Source organism: Rosa chinensis, chromosome 4, assembly GCF_002994745.2.
Source record: "Rosa chinensis cultivar Old Blush chromosome 4, RchiOBHm-V2, whole genome shotgun sequence".
NCBI classification, from domain to species: Eukaryota; Viridiplantae; Streptophyta; class Magnoliopsida; order Rosales; family Rosaceae; genus Rosa; species Rosa chinensis.
The window spans coordinates 62,725,772-62,744,743 of NC_037091.1; the positions used below are offsets into that span (position 1 = coordinate 62,725,772).

The window sequence follows — 18,972 nt, forward strand, 5'->3', positions numbered from 1 at the left end:
CCAGTCTGAGATGCCTATCCCATCCAGCTCAGGTTAAGCAAAAACCCTCGTCAATTTTCACTCCTCAGTTACTCATATAAATCCAAGCCCTATCCCCCACCCTTACTCTCACCACTGTCAGAATCCCAGTCCACCAACAACCACGTACACCAAGAAAACCATGGCTATATTCAAGAACCACGCCGCTCTTCCCACCGTCTTCTTCTACGTCTCCGCCACCCTCTTCTCCCTCTTCATCGCTTCCCCGGACTCCTACTTCAACGACATGTCGCCGGTGCCGGCTCCCACCGTGGCACCATACGACGGCGGGCAGTGGATTCTTCTCCACAAGAGCATAGGAGTCTCCGCAATGCACATGCAGCTTCTGAAGAACAACAAGGTCATTCTGTTTGACCGCACCGACATGGGGCCCTCCAACGCCACGTACCCCCCCGGCGCCGTTCAATGCCGCAACTACACCGTCCGTAACAGAACCGTAACGGACTGCACCCCTCACTCTCTCTTATACGACGTCGCTTCGGACACCTTCCTCCCCTTGGTCGTGAAATCCGACACGTGGTGCTCGTCCGGCGCGGTGGACCCCAACGGCACGCTTGTCCAGACGGGTGGTTACGGCACTGGGATTCAAGCGATCAGGACTTTCACGCCGTGCGACGATGACACGTGTCAGTGGGTCGAGCTGGGTGTGAAGCTGTTGGCGCAGAGGTGGTACGCGACTAACCAGATTCTCCCCGACGGCCGCGTCATCGTCGTCGGCGGAAGGCGGGCTTTCAACTACGAGTTTTACCCCAAGGCGGACGACAAGTCGTCCAAGCTTTACACCATGAGGTTCTTGTGGGAGACGACGGACTTTTACGAGGAGAACAATCTTTATCCGTTCTTGCATCTCTTGCCCGACGGCAACCTCTTCGTTTTCGCCAACAACCGGTCGATTCTCTTCGACTACAACAACAACACCGTCGTCAAGGCTTTTCCGGTGATGCGAGGAGGTGTCAAGCGGTCCTACCCGGCTACCGGGTCGTCGGTGATGCTCCCGCTCAAGATGAACGGGGTTCTTGACGGGTCGGGTCAACCCGAGGTGGAAATCTTGATTTGCGGCGGGTCCTACGGCGGCGCTTACTACAAATCGAACCGGGAGAACGTCTACATCGGCGCATCCGCCAGCTGCTGCCGGATCAAGCTCTCGGATCCGAACCCGAACTGGGTCATGGAGGAAATGCCGCTGCCACGTGTCATGGGCGACATGCTGCTCTTGCCGAACGGTGACGTCCTCATCCTGAACGGCGCGGCGAACGGAACGGCAGGGTGGGAGGACGCGATCAACCCGGTTTTGCACCCGGTGCTGTACAAGACCTACGAGCCCGACCCGAGCCGCCGGTTTGTGATACTGAACCCGACCACAATCCCCCGAATGTACCACTCCTCGTGTTTGCTGTTGCCAGATGGCAGAATACTAGTGGGCGGGAGTAACCCCCACCAAATGTACAACTTCAGGCGAGCTTTCCCGACCGAGCTGAGCCTGGAGGCGTATATTCCGCCGTACCTGAGCCCCAGCTCGGCCCTTCTGCGCCCTACGATCATATCCATCGAAGCAGAAGGAGGGAACATCGTATCGTACGGTCAGGAATTCTCCGTCAACTTCGGACTGTCAGTGTACCGGCCTGGGGTGGCGATAACCGTTGCGCTCGTTTCGCCGTCGTTTACGACGCATTCGCTGGCCATGAACCAGAGGGTGGTGGTTTTGGAGGTAGCGAGTCAGAAGCGTTTGTCTGTTTTCGATTACAAGATTACGGCGCGGGGCCCGCCGTCGACCACCGTGGCGCCACCTGGGTATTACATGATATTCATTGTCCACGCTGGAGTTCCAGGTCAGGCTCTGTGGGTCAAGGTGCAGTGAATGCCAGATGGCATTGAGGGTTTTAGGGTTTTTGTTTAGGAACGAAAATTCAATTCAATTTGTTTGTTGGAATTGTAAGGATTACAGAAAAGAAGAATAAATCTATTAATAGTGAAGTGTATTTTTTTGGGTTCCAAATTGATCTGCTTTTTGTGCTTGCTTTGTTTGATTAGCCTAATTATTATTGGGTAAGCTTCTACTAATTGCCATGAGGTTGGTTTTGGATTTGAGGGACTTAAAAGGAGGATGAAACATAGAATACATAGAAGAAGACGTTGCCTTATTTAATTTTGGCTGGGTCACGTAGACAAAATATTGTTGAGAGTTGAGACCTAAATGCATTTCTGTAATGCCAAACCCAAATTATTAATGATAGCATTTATCATTTGTTAATTTTGTATTAATGGGCGTAGATTTATTGTTGGAATATATGATTAGAAGTTTTTGTCACCGAAAAATCATTTCAGTTTAGCCAGTTGAAGTGTCCCTGCTAAATGTATCTTTGCCATGTATGCAAGTTCCATGTAAGCAACAGAAAGCAAATACAACTTCGATGGGTCAGCCAAGCCGGATGGTGAGTGAAATACAGATTGATTGGACTAGGAGATAATGTGTGAATAGGGAATCAAAAACGTAAATAGTAGTTTCAGGTGACATATGGGGTAACAAAATCTTTTAAGTCATACTTGAGCTACGTTTTGCACGCATTTTATTTTGTCATGAATGCAAAGTGGTGAATAAGAAACTAGGTGTGAACTCGTAAGCAAGAATGGCCCTCATGAAACTTACGACCATTAGGCAATAATCATGAAGCCCATAGTTGGGCTTGTATTTTAAACTTTTAGAGAGTGGGTTATTAGTGTATTATAGACAAATAGATAGATCATATTTTCAATATGAAATACACTGATTTCATGTGTTGGTAAACTTACTCAACTTGATCTTGAATTAATATACAACTGTAAAGAGATAACCAAAGTTGAAAAACCTAAACAAGGATGAACAGAACCAATCGGAAAATCTACATCATGAACCATTTATCATGAGAGATGAAGTTACGGAGAATTACTTTGTGTAGGCTCTGGATTCAATGGACCCAAAGGACCCAAATATGTCATCTCCCCAAGGCCCAAGTTTTGTTCTGTACGTGCACCATTCGGCCCATACATTTACAGCCCAAGGAGTTTATCTGTTGTGCCCCATAAACTATCAATTTACTTATTTGCCCCCGTCGTTCTGTATTTATACCGGCAGGCCCAGAACAGGTAGTGCAAGAAGTTCAACCCACTGAGCACACACATGAGCCAGTAGAACCTCTCCAGATGATAACTGTTCAACTTGCTTCCCGCTAGCCATTTATGATCGGAAAACTTGCCGGAGACGTCGTTCACGACGGACACGATGACGGAGCTGAGGTAGTATCCCATGGCCAGAGAGGCCCAAGTGAGCGACGTGGCCAGCGACCTCATGCTGCTCGGCGCCTCGGTGAAGAAAAACTCCAACAGCCCGGCAAGCGTGAACAGGTCCGCCGAGCCCAGAAACAAGTACTGCAGCGCGATCCAGAAGAATGTGATGGGCAGCGGCTCGGTGGAGTCGAGCATGGCGGCGCGTGAGGCCACGCGCTTCCGCTTGATTTCGACGAGGGCGGCGATGGCCATTGCGATTATGGAGAGGGCTAGTCCGATACCGATGCGCTGGAGGTGGGATATGCCCATTTCGGATTTGGTGGCTTTTCGGAAGAAGGGGACGATAAACTGGTCGTAGAGTGGAGCAAGGATGATGATGAAGACGACGGGGAAGATGGGGAGGGAGGCGGGCGGGACTTTGAAGGAGCCGAGCTTGGTGTCCATGGTGGAGGCTTGTTGGACGGAGAAGGTGGAGAGCTGGGCGAGGCAGCAGTTGAGCATGATTGTGCAGGCGAAAATGGGAAGGATTTTGAGGACGATTTTGACCTCTTCTAGTTGCTGGACTGTGCATTGGAGCGAGTGGTGGAGGGGCTTGTTGAGGACGGCTCTGTTTAGGAACTTGAGGCTCTGCGTGGGGGTTTCGGTGGTGGAGTGTTTTAGTTCGATGGCGGTTTGAGGCTGGTCTGCTGGTTGATTTATGATGATTGGGTTCGGAGAAGAAGGGCTACCGGCCATGCTGGCAATGGCATTGCTTGGGTTCTTGGTTATGCATTTGTTGAGTGCGGCAGCGGCCAGGACCTACAATGAACGTAAGGTGTTTGAGATGAAATGGCTCAAAGAAGCTGAAATATAATTAAGCTCACATTGTATTTGATGAGATGACTTAAATAAGCTGACATATGAGCACGTTTGTTGATAGATCGAACTTTCAGAAATGAAAATATGAGTACATAAAGGGTTCGGTGAAATGGCTCAAAGAAGCCGAAATATAAATGCAGTGTATTGGATGAAATGACTCAAAGAAGCTGAAATATGAGAACGTTTGATGATAGCACTACAATAAGTGCAAATATGAGTACATAAAGGATTTGATGAAATAGCTCAAAGAAGTCAAACTATGAGCACGCAGTATGTTCTATGAAATGACTCATAGAAGTCTAAAACATAAGCACACAAGGTGGCCGATGAAAAAAAAAAAAAAAACTGAAATATGAGCACACAAACTGGTGTGGATGAACTCGACACAAAAAGCTGCAATATGAGCTAATATCTACCATGCAGATTATCCGAAAGCTGAACACATTAGTTACCTTTAGAATGGTTGTTAGGGGACTTCCACAGGGTATCTTATTCCTGTAAAGAGTGGAGCCAGCAAGAAACACTGGTATAGACAACAATATGCTGATGGTCGAGATTCCGAAACCCCATTCCCACCCTTTGTTGTCTTCAATCCACACCACCAGTGTCACCGCAATCAGGCCGCCGCAAGCAAGAGAGAAGACGAAGAAGTTGAAGAAGGTTGATCTCTGCTTCCTTCCTTGTGGTGTGCTCTCATCAAATTGCTCTGCTCCATGACTTGGTAATGACCCTTTGATCCCTCCAACACCAAGCGCCACCATGTATAGACCTATGAACAGCAGCCCGGCTTTTCGACCACCAATTTCTTGGCACGGACTGTTGGGATTGTCCGGAGTGCACGGTGGTGGCTTTAGTGAAGGCAAGCGGGCTTGCACTGTGAGTAGGACTAAACCCTGTAACATAAACGTAGGCCTTTAGAAACTTTGCCTCAAAGCTTCATGGTAAATTTTTCACACTGTTCTTTTCTACATATGTGAACATTCCAGAAGCAAACAAGGAAAATCATAAAATGGGTCCAAAGGCCACGTGTTGGTTCCCCACTTCAAATTTTGGACATTTTTGCACAGAAAAAGGACTTGTCGTATGAAATGTCACTAGGTTTTATAATCAAGCATATAGCTCTATACACATGCCTCTGGGTTTCGGCTTCTCCTCAAAAGGGCCACCGCACACGTGGTTCACGAACCTGAAGGGCAGAAAACGATTGTCGTATGGTGGCAAAGCGGTAACAAGTAACATGGCTCGATACACAATTATAGAAAATTCAAGATAAGGAAATTTAATGTAGATATTTGAAGTTATCAGCAAAGAGTTTGTAGCAAACTGACAAAAGTTTTATAAATTTTGAGTCGGATACAAATCATACAATGAGTTAATCCGACGACTTCGATTCCGAAATTTGACACAGAAAAACACTATAAAACGGCAAACTGATACACCAAAATTACCCTAGCCTAGACCATGACAGTGCAACCTCTCATGTTTTCCCCAAAACTGGGCTACTATTGGCTGATAGGTTTTCAAGACCTTATCTTTTACTTAGTAAGTAGTAGCTCAGCTCTCTGCAAGATGAGGACAAATATTGGTACACATCATTGATATTGCATGCATTGCTGTCAAACTGAAATTGGAGTCATCCAAGTTTCTGATTGTCACGGCATGACATATGAGACAGTTATATGGGTCCTCCCAATCTAATTGGAGCAAATATTTTGTTCATATTAAGGCCTAAAAAACACATCCCATATAATTGTACAATACATCAGTTTCCTCAGCTTCCATAATAAACAAGTTGAGGTTTGCACTGATTTTCTAGGCCCCAACTAAGACAGAGCAAGCGAGAGGGTTTCATGGCATTTGCATGTTTCAGCTTGCAACAGACTCTGATTTCTGACTGAAATATCATCCTGATGCAAGCCACGTGTCTCTTGATTCCATTGCGACAATCAAGGCCATTAACTACTCTATATAAAACTATAAATCATAAAAAGAAAATTAAGAAAAATGAAAAGAGAATTAGAGTGATCGCCGGTTTTTTGTATACAATCATTTGGATTGTCTCTCTCTTCTTCTACGCGACCTAACATGCAATGAGAGAGATGGATGCAGATGATTGTACGCAACCGGCAACCGGCGGTAGGGAGGAGAAGTCCTGAGAGCAGAAGTGAAATTACCAGGAATTCAATTACTGCACTTATCAAGTAGATGTGATAAGTCGTGAAAAAGGCATCGGATAAGAAACCTCCAAGAAGGGCGAGAAGGAAAGCAGTGCCCATGAAATCTGTGACATTGTTGGCAGCTTTGGATGGAGATAAATGCATATATGTAGATAAGTACATCACCAAATTGCTCGCATTTGCCAGATACGCCAAGTTCTCCAACACCTCCACCACTGCATACATAAATATCCAAATTACCAAAAAGAAACCATGTCAGTATTTCAATGACCTAAAGATCTTGATTTGTTCGAATCAGAGAAGAAAAGATAGGGTACAGACCCAGCACAAAGGAGGCCGCCACCATGCCGCCGTGGCGGCCTCTGAAGGCGGGTTTGTTCCTCCAGTCTACATAGCCTTCCCATCTGGAGCTGCTGCTGCTGCTGCTTATCTGCTGTTCTTGTTCCTACACAGCAAAACTCATGAGGTTAAGAAAGAGGGGTGTGAAAGGAAAGAAAAGTGTGAGTAAAGAGAAAAGGAGAGAAAAGAGAGAGAGAGAGAGGACCAGGGAACCCACCATTTTTTTCTCTACGGGAGAGCCCTCTCCTTTGTGTGTTTTCAACTTGGGGATTGGGGGTTTAATTAACTTGGATCCCTCCAAGTGGTAGAGAGAGGCTTTGATATGATTAGAAATAAAGAGTGATATGAGTGGTGTGGGAGATTTAAAGAGTGGGGGAGGATTGAGGAAAGGGTTCAACTTGGGGAGAATGGTCTAGACACCATTTAGAAAATGACTTAATTTGATCCCCCTTTAAAAAAAAATATCCAATCCCCATGTTACTATAATACTCTGTGGAATATTAATCAAATTACTTTCCTTTTCCATTTCCATTTGTGACATTGCCTCCTTCCCCAGTCAAATACCCAATACAACTGAACAAATGAGTAGGCTCTCATTTTAGGGTTGCTTGGTTTCTAAAAAGTTGTCTTTAAATCTCAGAGAAAAAGAAATGAAGAATCAAATCACAGAACTTAAAAAAGAAAATGTATAGGTTACCCCTTATCATGTTTGACCATGAAACTGTATATTAAATGCAAAGCTATTGGTGCCTCACCTTCCTAATTATGGTATGCTACGAGAGTTTCACAGAATGGGGATGTTAAAAAGGAGCTAACCCATCTTAAAGTGTGATTTTTTTTTTCCCTAAATATCCCCCTCCACAGTTGCTACAGCAGCAAAACTCTTCCATTTGATGATTATAGATGAATAAATATTAATCCAAGTAAAGAACTTATTCTTCAATCTTTATTATACGTGTAACAATCAAATTACATAAGATTTAATTAGATCCCTGATAGAAGAATGGAAATCCAAGTCGCATGACATTGTGGAGCTCATAGATTTGGTGATTACATAATACAAATAATTTGGACATGATGCTGATTAAAAGTAGGCCAAATTTTAGCTTTATTACCCGACACCCACAAACACAGTCCCCTTCCCCACTCAATGACTCACCCCTCTTGCTAGTGGTGCAGCCGCGGAATGATTTGTCTTAAACTTAAGGGACATTTATTACGTGTGACACATGTATAAGTAAGATAAATATAACCTTTAAGTATTTTAAAAATTCTCACATTTTATCTTAAAATTACACTATAAAAAATATATATTGTAAATATACATTTTAATAAATAAAAATTCATACATTCATTGTACATCATCTAACTATTAAGACATGACGGAGTTGTATTTATCTTAAAAGTAAATATACACTAAAAAAATGTTAACATAGAATCTCACATTCAACTTTCTTATATGAATATATATTCGTCGTCTCGAAAATTAAACAGTAAAAAACGTGCATATATATTAGTTTTATGAGATCATGTAATCAAGCAAGTAGGTAAGAGTTTGAATATGAAAAGGAGCGACACTTTCTTAGTGAGATCAGAACCTCTTAGACTAGTCTAGATGATGGAATGTATTAGTTTATGGAACATGGTAAATGTGGCACCGTCTTATTTGATCAAAATCACGGCCAGTCCAGCTATTTAATTCATATCGCTGCGATATGGATTGGACAAGATTGTATGGTTCATGGCATCAGAATTTCATGAAATCTATACCATATATCTCCAGCACATTCACAAAGATAAGAATTCACTCATAAATTTTATTTTAAATATTAGGTTTCTTTTTGTGCATATATAGTTTAGTTATGGACTACGAATGAGGACCGACACAGAGTACTATGGCATTTTTGAGTGTCCTACTTCCTAGGCAGCTGTGAGTCTCTACTCTCTTTGACCCTTCCCACTGTTTTCTCGAACGACCAAGAAAACCAAGAGTTTGCTAGGAGTTGAATCTACCACGTGTAGTGATAAATGTGCCGAAGGGAATTCATATAGTTCATAACTTCATATAATATTACGGACTGATTCGATCTTCGATTCCCAGTGCTTATTGTATCACTATAGTCATCAAGCCCTATATTTTTCATGGTAACTATTAACTATAAACGAGAATGAGGGTTTGTTTGAGAAGATGAAATAATTCAACAAGCCCTGGATTTCATGGTAATTAACTATTATTAGTAAACGAGAATAAGGGTTTGTTTGAAAAGATGAAATAACTCTGTGTTTGATTTAGATATTGATAGTATTTCGTTTTCAACACGGGGTTTTCGATCTGCAAAAGTCTGAGCTGATGGCAATTTGGTTTCATGCAACTTGTGGCTATTCAGAAGCTAGCCGTACCTGTAAGGCTGTAATTATCACTAACGGTCACTGTAAGAGAGACCCTGCAGGCACAAATACAATGAATTTAAAGGCGGTTTAGATATGATTCTCTTGTATGTTTGGATGCTACAGTTGCAATACTGCTGCAATGCTGCAACTGCAATTAATAGAGGGTTTCTATATATCAGATTAAAGCAGCAGCAAAGTGAAGCATCAATTCTAGGCATTCATTCTGTGCATGGAATATTATTAATTATAGTTTTGTTTAATTTGTACTTAAATTAACTTACTGCCTTTACTTTAACATTAATTTTTCCGTTGATTTGCAAAGACGGCCTTCTAATTAATCATCCTAATTTGTCAAATATCATAAAATGATTTAGCCAAGATCGAAAAATAAAAATTAAAAACTAATTAAGCACAAGAGCTATTCATCATCATGATCTAATTCTACAAATTATCGACTACTAAATTAGCTTCATAGAAAAAAAAATCCAAAGGAGAATCAATTACTCAACTTGCTGCAAGCACAACAATCCAAAAACACAAAGAAATACAAACAATTCGATCATGCGCTTGATATAAAATCTCGAAAGATTTGTAACAAGTTCTAGATTACATGCACAATGAAAAAATTAGTGCATTTGAAACTTGTATGCACTCTCTTAGACTCAAAAACTCACATAATTAGGCATAGATAGTTTCAACAAATTTAGTCCTCATCTTTCCCACATTAATGCATCTTAATGTTATCCACAATGCCTTAAAGAGTTGGATAAAGGCGGGTAAGTTAAACTGTGTATGTCCAAACTTTGATCCGAAAGTCAGAAACCTTGGACTCAATCAACATACGTAATTTACAATTTTTTCAATTACCATCTTTGACTGCAAAACATGGTTCCGTTACAAAAATATCCAAACTATTTTATCATTGTCATTTTAGAGACGTATCAAGAAAGATAATATGTTGTTTTACAAGAAATTATTAACAATAAACAAAAATACATCGATAAGATAGTAACACTGTTTGGCAACGTGAAATCTATTATTAGAACTTGGCATACAACTAATTGGTTCATGATGTTTGATAGAAATTAGTACTTATCCAAGCTATTAAGATCTTGATATTATATAATGGTAGGTATGCCTAATTTCAAGGTCAACAAGGTTTCATTTTCCCAATTTCTCCTGCATAGCCATCTCTCACTCTCATTTCTTGTCTTTTTGCTTACTGCGACATCACCTATGAGACCGATCAGTACTGTTTAATTCAAAGAAGGGAGGGAGCTAGCTAGGGCCATCTCCATCCCAGCTGCATAAAATCATTAAGTACGTCTTCTAAAGTTTGAATATAACATATAGGTAGATACAGAAATTAGGGAATAAGGCTTTGAATATTGAGAATGATAGCAACGAATATGAAAGTCCACCCTTTTCTCTTTCTCCCTCTCAAAACTAATCAAGAAAGTCTACTCTCTTCTCCATTGGCTAGCTGAATGCACTACACACACACACACCCCATAGACAACACAGATCATACAGACATTGATAAATAATTGTTCAAATTATTAGTCCGTCTGTTCGATCATGTGGTCGAATTCTTTTAGGTTGAGCTAATGAGCTGATCCGATTATATAAACTTCGGTGAAGGACCGTAATGAAAGGGCCGTATATATCTATATACATATATGTATAGTCCTTCTCCCCAGCTAGTCCATATATATCCCGTGTGCATTGTGGAGCTGTATAATACCCTCAAAGCCCGCCGCATGATCCATCAATTGCATGCTCTCATTGCCGCAAGGTGAAGGGCACTCCTCCAAGTTTGTTGTTCTTGGTCCCTCTGAGCTTGTCTTTATATGTATATATAAAGGGGAAATGATCATTTACCCAATTTTAGCTTAAAAATTACCCACTTACCCAAATACTCTAAGAGATTATTTCCCTAATACCCAATTAAGTATTTTTTTATTCTTTTTTATTTATTTTTGGGATAATTTTGCCTCTCCTTTTTTGTCACTTAGTGAGAGAAGTCATCGGAGACCTTGCCGGACTCCGGTGACTCCTGTGGCGAACTCCAACGACCGGTGACGAGACTCCGGCGATCGGTCACCGTAATCCGGCTAACAAACTGGTAACCGGATTTTGGAGTCTAAATTTATTGCCCCCTAATAATACCCAGTAACCATATTATTGCCCCCCAATAATCATATTATTGCCCCCCAATAATCATATTATTGCCGCCCAATAATCATATTATTGCCTCCTAATAATTATATTATTACCCCCAATAATCATATTATTACCCTTCAGTAATCATATTATTGCCCTCAAGTGAATTGCATAAACACCCAAAACCAAAATGATTACACTACAAACACAATTGATTCACTTTTTTCTTTCTTTTTTTCCTTCCCCATTATCAGAGCTCACAGTATACAAAAAAAAAAAAAAAATGTTGTGGGTACCCACCGGAGTGTGAGGCCTGTGCAGGAGTGGTCGGGGCATGGTTGTGTAAGGGGAGCGGAGTCGAATCGGGCTGGGATCGGAGTCGGATCGGCTTTAGGGCTGAGTTGTGGCAATGGGCCTTGGATCGTTGGATCGGTGGTTTGGGTGATGGCGGCGCTCGGAGGTTGAGACCGAGACGACTCCTTGCTCCCATTTACGACACCATCTACGTCGTCGTCTCCAATTGTGATTTCGGACGTGCTCGACGGGTTCCTATCCGACCCGAATTTCCACATCGAGACCAGCATCTCCAGGAGCTTCCAGAACGTTTGTTGGCCAATACTAGCGCGAGTAGCAGCGACTGGGATGGTGGGCTCGAGGTCAACAAAGATTGCGCCTGGGATGTGCTTGCCAGCACTGGCCGTCCTACTGGAGAGAGAGAGAGAGAGAGAGAGAGAGAGAGAGAGAGAGAGAGAGAGAGAGAGAGAGAGAGAGAGAGAGAGAGAGAGTATGAGGGCAATATTGTCAAATACTGTTGGATTGGGTAAATGAGGTTAAAAAACTCTTAGTGGAGTAAGTGAGTAATTTTTAAGCTAAAATTGAGTAAGTGGTCACGACCCCATATATAAATGCCGCCTTCACTACCAGACAACTAGCAGAAGAAGTTGAATATATATACATTATCGTCCTCACGCTTCTTCTTAAACCTTAATCTCATCTAAAGAGAATCTAAAATTTTAAATTAAGCTGCTTAAACCTTAATTTCATGTGATGGTTAATTGGAAAGTTACAGAAGTGTTGAAAAATACTAAAGTTTATAGATCGAGTTTCTTTCCATTGATTCTATCCTGTACGTACATCTTGATCCTTTGACTTGATGTATCATAAATTTAAAACAGACATTATGTAAAGTTGCACCAAGATTGGCTCTCTACAAGACTGCCTGTTACATAAACTAGCTGGTTTCCCAAACTGGTTCTTCACGAAAAGAAGCAATTCTTGCCAGCTAGAAAAACAATTAAACATTGATATTATCATTGAGTTTATGAGTTTTAGGAGCTGCTTTAAGTGATGGAACTCAAAAATATTGAACGATTTCTATGATTTTTTTGGTTTTCCTATTTTGATAAATTATTATTTGATATTTATGAGTTTTCTCAATTCTAGAATTGCTTAAAAATCATAATTTGAAATGGTGAAATTTTGGTGAGAAAATAATCCTTTGGTTATAAAATCAAGTTTAATTTGAAGTTGGTTAATTCTCGTAGAGTTAGAAAATAATATGACATATTTTAGTGTGCTTAATGTCACTTAAAGAGGTATTCTTAGCCTCGCTCGTATGGACATAAACTTAAACATAAACATAAGTCCCGTTAACCTCATTATACATGGATTACTTATTTCTCACTCGTATAGATATGAACGTAATAAACACAAGTACCATTAACCTCGCCACACATGAATTACTTCTCCCGTATCTTTTGGATGATTTGAAACCATGAATTCTATCTCGATGATATCAAAAGAAGTGACAAATTAGTGGAAATTTCATTAAACAATCTCCTTGATGATATCATATGATTCCAAATAAGAAGAGGCCAGAAGTCCAGGGCACCTAATAGAACTGAAACGAAATACACAAAAATACAAAACATAGAGAGAATGCTGTTGAGATAGATAATTAACCAAAGGTAGCATAGATCTATCACTACTATTCTCCCTCTGTAAAGATTTGTGGCTCACAATCAAATCCACTGCTCTATTAGGACCTCCAAAGAGTACCGTAGGTGTAAATTGACCCCTAAAAATTATACATGCATATTGATGAGATTCTTATTCTTCGAAGGCGAAATTAAGCCATGCCCAAAAGGCATCTTGCAGCCTTATTGTGTTATCAATATTATTATCACACTCTCATTTCAGGTCAAATTCTCATCTCGAGCTTCTAGATAAGCTTCACCGCAGAACATGCATAATGAATAACAGACCATTAACGTTATATGCAATCTCGTGTAACCGAACAAAGTTAATACAATACGTACAAAGAAGATTAACATCACCTGTTCTGCTATAAATTGATATTAAATCAAAATGAAGTATTATGGGAATCTTGGGATTTTATACAAAGTGTTTTCCAAGGTTTACGATGCATATTGAGGGGCGTTCAGTCACAAAGAGGACTGTATTCATGATTTGCATAAACCCTAGATTGTAAGGAAAGATGCCTAAACTGGCCAGAATCTGCACGATCGATGGTATATCTCTCTTCTTGGTGTCTTTTAACTGAAATAAAGTCAGGCGGCACAAATATTCGACGTACTTCTTGTTTTCTTTATTATCAAGACTAGTTTTGATAACGAGGGATGCTTTTATTGCTTTATGAACCACTAAAGTAACTAACAGCTTCCTCTCATCTCCTTCCTAAAAGTAGGTTTGCACTGTATCCAGAATTGGTTATTTGTCTTGTTGTACGTCACGCATACTTCTTCTTTCTTCTTGATGAAGGAAAAGTAGATACCCTAGCAACTTGCTTGGGTTGGGGACCACAACACTAGCTAGAATGCTTTTTCACGACGAAATTTTGCACCATAGAAAGATTTAATTTCTATTTAGGAACGTTGACTCAAAAATCAGTAATGCTCTAATCTTGTTATGTTAAAATAAAATATTATATTAATAATGAGAATCTTGCAAAAATCAGTAATGCTCTAATCTTGTTATGTTGAAATAAAATATTATATTAATAATGAGAATCTTGTAAATAAATTATGGTACGTACATATATATTAAAGAGTAAAGACACGCATTGAATATGACTTTCTATCTTTAAAATAATTATAATATTACAGAAAAACCGCCCATGTGAACTAAATTGTACGATTCCTAAATTAAAGCTAGAATAAAAGGAGGTATAGCAAAAGACAAGTTTTTGGTTATGCCACTCGATCATAGATCCTGATGATGGGCAAATAAAGCAAAACCACCGGGCTAAGAAGGGATTGGCGAAGGACACATGTTTTAATATTAATTTTTGTCTATAGACATATGTTTTGATACCCCGGATCGAGTTGCATGAATTCCTTGGTCATCAACCAATTGAAACTTGATCCTCAACCGATCTTTACCTCTCTCTTCCATGAATACATTTTATCATGATATTTTAGGTCTAGGTTGTTTTAGGGGTGGCTCTTTCTAGCCTTTATATGTTAATTGTCTATCGAAAAATAAAAAAACTAATTGAAACTTGATTGGTTGCTGTAATGTGCATAGGTTTATATGAATCTTTCGTAAATGTTCTGTTGATTCCTGGGCTGGAGAAATGGGTTGAGATGTGTTACTTTTTTGTATGGGCTGAGCTCTACATTGTGTGACCTCTGGAGCCCACTAACAGCTCGGTTATGGTACATCAGTAACTCAGATTTATACCGGTAGCTACAGTGAATATCGAGTTTAGACAAAATAAAAATATCAAGTTTGATTCTGTGAGGAAATGCTCTAGACTGCTCTGATGATCTCTAGTTTATTGATTCTAAGAGCAAATGAAATGATACATCAAAGAATGGTAAATCCAGCTTTATTTTCCTCACCATTTTGAAAATGGTGAAACCTATTTCTATCTCTTACCATAATCTCTCTATTGAAAATCTTGGACATCATTTTTGTTACATCATGACAATCCCAACAGATCCTGATGTTCTTCACAATCCTAATGGGCACCCCTTCTCTCAAACTGATCAAACCAAAAGCAATGGCAAACTTCTCGCTGTGTTTAAACAATGCATCCCCTTTCTCTTCTTCTTCTATATCGAACAGCACAGGGTTGGTATTGGCAACATAACCTGCTAATTTCAGCCGCCGGGAGATTTCTCCCAGCATCATTTCGATTTCATTATACCTCGGATGAGACTTGTCGTCCCCTGCAAAGAATTCATGAACTTCCCCATCAACTTCTATGACACTGCAACCAGGAAGCTTACTCACAACTTTAGCCTTCATATTTTGCCGCACATTACTCACTACTAGAATTTACCCAATTGGTGTCAAACCACTTTTGTCACCTATTCTGAAAATTTAGTCATGGGTGACGAAAAACGTTCATCACCCAAAAGTATGGGTGACGAAAAATGTTCGTCACCAGTTTCGTCACCTATAGTGCGTGACCAATTCCTTTGAGTGACGAAATGATATGTTCGTCACCAAAATATGTTTATGTGATGAAATAAATTTGTCACCCAATCCCTGGTATTCCGTCACCCATTCTCTTCCAAAATTCGACAGATTTCAGAAATCATTTTTATAGCTTATTGCATGTTCTGGCATGTATTTTAATTGAGCTATCATATATTACATTTCAAAGTACAAACTGAGAGTATTTATAGATAAACAAAAATATGTTCCAAGTTCCGAACATTAATTTACATCCAAAATGTGAAACTCCTAATACACATTCTAATCATTTCTATCCTTCCCTTGCTTCATTTTCATCAATTATTACCATCCTCATCACGACGAGGATGGTGTCTTAGGGTCTTGACTTTGCAGAAATACATTGTAGCCCAAAAGTTTGCCAACTGTTATAAGAAGTTGATGAAAGTTACATGTCCTAAACAACTAATTTTCAGCTTCTCCTTCGACTTGAAGCATTGTTCCTCTGCCCAAAGAGCCATCATATTTGCAGTCTTGGCAAAGTTAACTTGAGAACTTGTTCTTCCTAAATTGAAAGGCACTTAAAACAAAAAACAAAAAAATCAGAAATATCCATCAAATTTCAGATTCTCTTAAACTAATTAGGATAACCATTTAGAGTAGTGTGTAAGACATAAATATACATTGAACCATATATATGATAAGAGATCAATTGTAGAAAACCAATGAAAGTTGAAAACAATCAGAAACACACTGAAGGAAGAAACTAAAAAATTACAATGAAACTTAATTTAAAGGACACTTACTATGAACAATGACATCATAAGAGACCAGTTAATCGTCTTTGGCAGAAAACCTATTGAGAAAAAGAATTGGATAAACACAAATGTATGAACATTTGTTAGGAAGGTAATAGTACCTGCCATGGCCTTCCCCAATCAAGTGGTAAATGTCCTTGGCAGAGAGAACTCCAGTTTTAGCAACCAAAATAGATATCAGACAACAGGGTAAGCTTTTACCTTTGAAACAAGCAATGCAGCATCTCAACTTTTAGTAGTGCTATGCTCCAGTTATATTCAACAAAAATGATCATGTAATAAAAGATATAAGCAGCATCTCGTCCATTTTCTTTGTTTCCAGCTTCCTGTGCATATATTTTATTAGAAGCAGATTTCACAAAACCTTCTTGTAGCTAAAATATCCATGAAAAGACAAAATCTCCTAACAGAACTATATGCGGCCCAACTGAATAATTTAAACTAAAGTTGATGATTCACTATCAATATCTATGACCTGCTTACTTAGAAACAAAGTAACAGCTCTTATAATTTGAGAGTGCAAGTCATACATTATATTTTCAATGGGCCATATAAAAAAAATAACTTACTTTTCAATCAAGAGAACCAATTTGCTGGAGCAGTTTCAGTTGGTTTAGTCATCTTGGAACACTTTCAGTATGAAATGAACAACCCATCATAAAACAAACATTGATCAGAGTAGTAAGAGTAAGCCTAATTGAGTAAACCCTGGTACTTCGACTAGCAAAACCAACCAACTAATAGATAATTATAATTCCCTCGAGTCACTTCTTCACCCTAGAAACTCTTATACGAGATAAGTATCGAAACCAATCCTATCTAATAATGTAACAAAGCTAAGTACTACTGATACAAATAAAACTAAATCGAGTGCAGAAAAAGGCCAATTCCATGAAATGTAAAATCCACCTTCCTTATGAAGGACTCCCGTCAAAATTAAAAAACCAGAACAAACCCTAAGCCCTTAAACAATCAAGAAAACGCAAAGCAAACTCCACTCCCACATTACAGACAAGCAATCATATTCAAAACTAGAAGATTCAAACCAATCTCAGATCCCTATCATTTCTCAAAACCCAGCAATAAACAAACCTTGCAAAGATTGATTTTGGTGATCTGATATGAGACGCAGAACCAGTGGCTCTTAGCCCTGTGGTACCCAAGTCCCCAATTGGGCAGATACTGTGCCACCTCAAACAGGTTCTTCTTCCTTCTCTTCTTCAGTTTAGTGGCCAACGGAGAAGAACCAGCAGCGGCGCTGCGCCGTCGGCCTTCATTTCAGGCAGCGATCGATTACAGCGAGCATATGGTGCTCGGTCTTCAGCAGTAATTGTCCAAATTGGCAACCATATATTGAAAGGGTCTTCATCTGTTGAAGTTAGTTGCTTGAAGTTAGGAGCATTTGGTTTTCTGTTTCAATAAATCCTAGTCTCTAGGAAAGATAGTTGTTTTGACTTATTCTAGTTTAGTTGATAGCAGTAGCTAACGTGAGCTATTTTCATGTATTCTGTTGCTTTGTAAAAGGCTATTTAAAGCCTAGTTTAAGATTCAATAAGGGGCAAGCATTACATCCAGGTTGATTAGAGGTTTTGTTGAAACAACTCTTTTACTCTACAAACTAGTATCAGAGCTCCCACTGGGCCTGATATATTGAAAAAGCCGCAGCTTAGAATAGAGAGAGAAAGAGAGAGAGAGATAAACTGTTGTATAAACCTAGCACACACAATACAATATATAGGAGAATTCCCCTATTTATTCCAATACTGAATGTTGGCTTATATAGCCTTATAAAGAAATAGATAGAAACAAATAGCACCCCACATTGTACACTAATCAAACAACGTAGATCATGGAGAGGAAACATTCAAACCTAACGTACTGCCCTCATAAGTAGGGTTTAACGTACTGCAATAACTAAAACAAACCCCAACGTTCAGACTAACAGCTAAGCCATAGCTGTTCCAACATATCCCCCCTTAAACTGTTTGCACTTGTGCAATCAGTTTATACCTGGTACCGTGCACATCCCAAGCAGCTCACGAAGCTTCTCAAACACTTCAAGCTTCAGTGGCTTCGTCATGATGTCTGCTATTTGATTCTGTGAGTTGCAATGGACCAGCTCCACTGTTCCATCTTTGGTAAGGTCACGAAGGAAATGGAAACGTACGTCAATATGTTTGCTTCTTCCATGCAGCACCGGGTTCTTTGAAAGTTTTATAGTGGAGCTGTTATCACAATACAAGGTTGTGCTTCCATTCTGAGCATGGCCAAGCTTTTCAAGAACTCTGCGCATCCAAATTCCTTGACAAGCACAGGAGGCTGCAGCTATAAACTCAGCCTCGGTGGTAGATAAGGTAACTACAGGTTGCTTTTTAGAAGACCATGAAACTGCACCGGTGCTAAGCAGAAACACGTATCCGGATGTGCTCCTCCGGTCATCTAGATCACCTGAGTAGTCACTATCCGTGTATGCCTCAAGCTTCTCGTTCCCATTTCGTTTG

The 18,972-nt window shown here is 40.1% G+C and overlaps 2 protein-coding genes and 1 long non-coding RNA gene across 4 annotated transcripts; 1 reads left to right on the plus strand and 2 right to left on the minus strand.

Annotated features, from left to right (window-relative positions):
- Positions 1-2,017, plus strand: LOC112195811 (aldehyde oxidase GLOX). The gene has a single exon (XM_024336010.2). It carries the CDS (start codon positions 161-163, stop codon positions 1,895-1,897), a length of 1,737 nt encoding a protein of 578 aa, XP_024191778.2. The 5' UTR covers positions 1-160; the 3' UTR covers positions 1,898-2,017.
- A 766-nt stretch (positions 2,018-2,783) lies between these two features.
- On the minus strand, positions 2,784-7,102 carry LOC112198340 (protein NRT1/ PTR FAMILY 4.6). The gene is made up of 5 exons (XM_024339440.2): positions 6,895-7,102; positions 6,660-6,783; positions 6,336-6,553; positions 4,614-5,054; positions 2,784-4,101 (listed from the first exon to the last, which is right to left on the minus strand). The coding sequence occupies exons 1-5, from the start codon at positions 6,895-6,897 to the stop codon at positions 3,112-3,114; spliced, it is 1,776 nt and encodes a 591-aa protein (XP_024195208.1). The 5' UTR covers positions 6,898-7,102; the 3' UTR covers positions 2,784-3,111.
- An 8,756-nt stretch (positions 7,103-15,858) lies between these two features.
- LOC112201175 lies at positions 15,859-17,808 on the minus strand. 2 transcript variants are annotated; one of them, XR_005809346.1, is made up of 5 exons: positions 17,564-17,808; positions 17,041-17,101; positions 16,673-16,797; positions 16,460-16,509; positions 15,859-16,233 (listed from the first exon to the last, which is right to left on the minus strand). It is a non-coding gene; the product is annotated as an uncharacterized LOC112201175 (long non-coding RNA). The 2 variants fall into 2 exon arrangements; XR_002936640.2 differs by having other exon boundaries at positions 17,041-17,808.
- Positions 17,809-18,972: the final 1,164 nt, after the last annotated feature.

Bases quoted from the DNA above. Each gene is read 5' to 3' on its own strand.
- LOC112198340 (XM_024339440.2), bottom strand. The intron at 5,055-6,335 runs GTAATTTCACTT...TTTATGTTACAG, and splicing joins GTGCAGTAATTGAATTCCTG to GGTTTAGTCCTACTCACAGT. The intron at 4,102-4,613 runs GTAACTAATGTG...CGTTCATTGTAG, and splicing joins CCCTAACAACCATTCTAAAG to GTCCTGGCCGCTGCCGCACT.
- LOC112195811 (XM_024336010.2), top strand. From the start codon at position 161: ATGGCTATATTCAAGAACCACGCCGCTCTTCCCACCGTCTTCTTCTAC.